Raw genomic sequence first — 4,164 nt, forward strand, 5'->3', positions numbered from 1 at the left:
GCACTGATTCCTACTGATTAAACATTTTAATTTCAAAAATTTTTAAAAGGTTATTTCCCTGTTGTCCACCTGGCCCAAAGCTTTTGCACCCAGCAGGAATTTGAGTTCCTAAAATAATAATTTGTGGGTTACATACATTTAACTTTTTATGTAAGCATATTAGTACTGTTTTAGTTCATACTCTTGTTTAGAAACTCAGCAGTAATTAAAATAATCCTCTTTGAGGCTGGGAATTAAGAAGTCACCAAGGTACTTGTAATGCATATCTGTGTTTTTAAGTATAATTACAGTGGAGTCAAGACTACAAATGTGTAATAAGGGTAATTAGTACCCTGCTTGATTTAATTGATTAAAACTGTGATGTTTAGTCCTAAAGTAATTGGAATTCTGTCATCTGTGAAGGTCATACCTGTTTTCTTATGTGTACAAGGTAGTGAAATTATAATAAAGATATACTGAAGCAAGAATTAGTAATAGTTGTAGTGGGAGACCAAGCTGAATTACCAATTTTTAGGTTCATTATGGGTTGTTTTACAAATGTGGAAGTAGTTTTGCCAGTAGAGGCCTTGCTCACCAGCTTTAAATGACCAAATAATTTGTCTTCCCGTTTGCTCATTTAAGTGTTCAGAATGTTTAGTTTATTAGGGATGCTAAAGATTGTAACAATTTACCAAAAATCCAACTGGTCTATGTTGTTGTGTCATATGTTTCAAAAATATAGTGAGCCCTACTATGTTGTATGTACACAGTGCTTAAATGTTTCAGGATGAAAATATGGTCTTATTAAGTAACTTACTTTTATTAGCCAAGATTCTAATTTCAGTGCCAACAACTGGCCAAAGAAATGTTCTGTTTTTATTACACTGAAGATAGACCTACATCATGGCATTCAAGAAATGGTTTCTATTGAGCCCTGTCTTATTTTCTTTTTATACTACCAGCAGTTGAATCAGTCTTTTTGAGACAGGGTCTCACTATGCAGTTCAGGCTGGCCTTGGGCTCATTTTGTAGCCCAGGTTGGTCTCGAACTTGCAACGATCCTCCTGCCTCTGCCTCTCAAGTGTTGGGATTACAGGCGTGCACCACCATGCCCAGTGGTTGAGTCAGTCTTAGTCCCTTTGTCTTTCAAGTAACTAGCACTGAGTTGGAGATATAACTCATTGGTATAGTGCTTGCCTAGTGCATGGGAGGCCTTGCATGTAAGCCTCAGCAATGGGGGGGGGGAGTTTGTTTCTACATAGGCCTTAGCCTTCCTACTTAAGAGGAAGGCTTTTGGTGCAAACAAGTACCTATATTATCCTCATTTGTAAAGCTAGGTCCATAATTGTATCTCCTGAAAGGGTTGTTCTGGTTGTTAATTCTGTCAAATAGAAAGGCTCAGTAAATACTAGCTATTATCTTAGTGATGAGTTCCACACTTAATATTTTAAAACTTCCTTTATAGATTCTAAGCCCAGGAGATAAGTCCTTTGTTACTTGATTTTTGAATAAAGTAGTGATTGAGCATATGTGGTCTCTTCCCTTCAAGCATGGAAAGGTCCTAGGTAAACAAAAAGATTACATTTTCTAGGACCCTCAGCTATCTATACCTTCCATACCAGTCATTTTGCATTTAAACATAGCTCAAGAAAGCACGTTTGATGACTGTTTTTGTCTTTCCTAAGCTGTTGTAAGATCCTTGTAGGTGGTATCTTGCCCTTGTTCCCACCATCTTAACATAGCTCTGACACATTACTGAATGAAACGAATGTCCTGAATGCTTCATCACCATCCCCTTGCTATGCAGACTTCTAGTGAATGAAACAATTACCTTTTACTTTTTCAAAAGGGTACTTCTTAGAAAGTATGACTATATAATAAATCTTTGCATTTAGTTGTCTTAAGGATTTATCAACAGAAAATAGTTATACATAAATTAGCTAAAGGAAATAAGAGTGGCACTATCTAAATAAGCTCATTACTTCTCACTTCCCCACTCAGCTTTTCTTTTTGGAAGGATTACTTCCACATTCAAAAGTTTATTTGTACATGCCTCTTTGTCCTGTCGCAGCCTGCAGTGTACATCAGAATAAAGAACCGAGCCCAGGATGAGTATCTGACAGTCACTGGAAATGTCGCAGACAAAAGGGCAACTTCAGTGTGTATATCTCCCTATAATGGAAAGAATACTCAGATCTGGCATTACTGTCGAGGACTCTTTAAATCCAAGGTACTCTGCTTTTTGATATTTCATATTTTTGTTTAGGAAAGTGGATTCTTGCCAGATCAATTGGCATAAATAAAACAATGAAACTTCCTAGGTACAGGTCATTGCATGGTCATAAAAATACTTGAATGCTACTAAAGCATTTAAGTAAAATGGACTAAGATGATTCTTTGATCTAAAAGATTCAGTTTTAAGTAAAAACTGAAGGTTATCATATATGGTAGATGTGTCTAAATAAAATTTTTTAAGCCAATGATGTAAGTCACTGGATCTGAATTAGAGCAACATGCTTGAGACATTCCTCATTTGAAAAACAGATAGATCAGCTGTTGGTGTGTTCTAGAAATGTTAAAACATTTTTATTTTCAAGATGTAAAAGAAAGAAGCTATTACTGGAAAAAGCTTAGAAAATGAGATTTAGGTATGATTTTTTCCTCTGTGTCCTCTGTTATTCTGATGCTATGGGAGATAAGGTACTGCTTTAAAAAAAATTAAAGTTAGTGTATCAACCAATTTAGTTCTCACACTTCAAAAAATGAAGTTTTTAAAAGTAATTATTGTCTGGGTATCTTCAGCATACCATGGGGTATTTTTATTAAAAAACTAAGCTCCACATAATCTGTCTTAAGCTAATAGATGCTTAATGGTTAATTCAATTCAATAAACTCTCACTGAAAATCGGCTGTCAAATGTTCATGTCCTTTTAACGAGTATACGTAGAATGTAGTGATGCATGCCTATAATCTTAGCACTCTGAGAGGATGAGGCAGGGGAATTGCAAATTAGAGCCCAACCTGGACAAGTAAGTGACTTATAAGAGCCTGTCTTAAAAAATAAAGGGCTGGGGATATAACAGTGCAGAGGCCCTATGTTCAATTCCCAGTACCTCAATTAATTTAAACATGTAACTTTTGGTCCCTATATCATCTCACCTCAGCTATAAAGACTTTCCTGAAATATTTTTTAGCTCAGACACAGACATCTAATATCTATGATTTGCTCATCTGAAAGAAAAGGGACTCATTCAACTTACTTTAGCAAGCACAGGGCACTATTGCTTTTTAACTTTTTAACCTTTACAGGCCAGTGATACATGTCTTGATGTGATTGGCGGTCGGGATACTCCTGGTGCTAAGGTGGCCCTATGGACTGAACATGGACAGTTTAGGCAGAAATGGAAACTGAATAAAAATGGAACTATCAGCTCTTATCTCAGTGATCAACTTGTCCTTGATGTTAAAGGTGAGCCTCAGATAACACACAATGTTTTGTGTTCCTGGATATCAATTTAAGTTTCAGTCCTCCTCTTTATGTAGGGACATTCTAATTTTATATAAGGGAAGGCAGTTTTAATTAGGCTTGAAAAAGTTAAGATGTACAATTTTACAAACCAAACAAAATATGGGTTCATATTTTTGTTCATTAGTAAAGTTATAAAATTTTCATATGTAACTGTAATTTTCATGAACTTTGAGAATAAGTCTTAAGTAGAAGCATCATAAACCATAAAATGAAAATGTCGTCTGTTTCACAGAAAGGAGCATCCATAACTTTATTTTGCCTTGAATTGCCATTGCTTAAAAGCCTTCAGTTAAGATTTATGGAAGGTATCATTATTCTTGTTTTTGAATTTGGAGAGGTTAGGGCCATTATTATTCATGGCTTTTGCTTTAATTGGGATAGTCACACCACTGCTGGTGTAGAAACAAAAACACAGTATCTGACATCCAGCCAGAATTCCTTCAGGGCACTCTGTTATGAAGCATGGCACTGTTATCATGTGTAGTTTTTCAGTGTGAGTCATAATAAGGACAGTCGGAGGTGAACAGTGTTTCAGACAACTCTGTAAACTATATACTAACCTACTTAAAAAGTGGGCTGAACAAGTTTGTAGAATTGTGAAATTGCTAAGCACCTGTGTGAACAAATGATGCTTTCTTTTGGAATTTCTACTTTAG

The 4,164-nt window shown here is 35.7% G+C and overlaps 1 protein-coding gene across 1 annotated transcript in view; it reads left to right on the forward strand.

Moving 5' to 3' along the window:
- The window catches only part of Crybg3 (crystallin beta-gamma domain containing 3), an 86,616-nt gene that overhangs the window by 80,723 nt on the left and 1,729 nt on the right, over nt 1–4,164 (forward strand). The window contains exons 20-21 of the mRNA XM_063224804.1: nt 2,051–2,209; nt 3,289–3,448. Coding sequence (XP_063080874.1) covers nt 2,051–2,209; nt 3,289–3,448 — 319 coding nt within the window. The remainder of the gene's footprint in view (nt 1–2,050; nt 2,210–3,288; nt 3,449–4,164) is intronic.

The sequence above is a fragment of the Cavia porcellus genome, unplaced genomic scaffold, assembly GCF_034190915.1.
Source record: "Cavia porcellus strain 051 isolate PalLab524CR breed Dunkin Hartley unplaced genomic scaffold, mCavPor4.1 scaffold_15, whole genome shotgun sequence".
Taxonomy (NCBI): domain Eukaryota; kingdom Metazoa; phylum Chordata; class Mammalia; order Rodentia; family Caviidae; genus Cavia; species Cavia porcellus.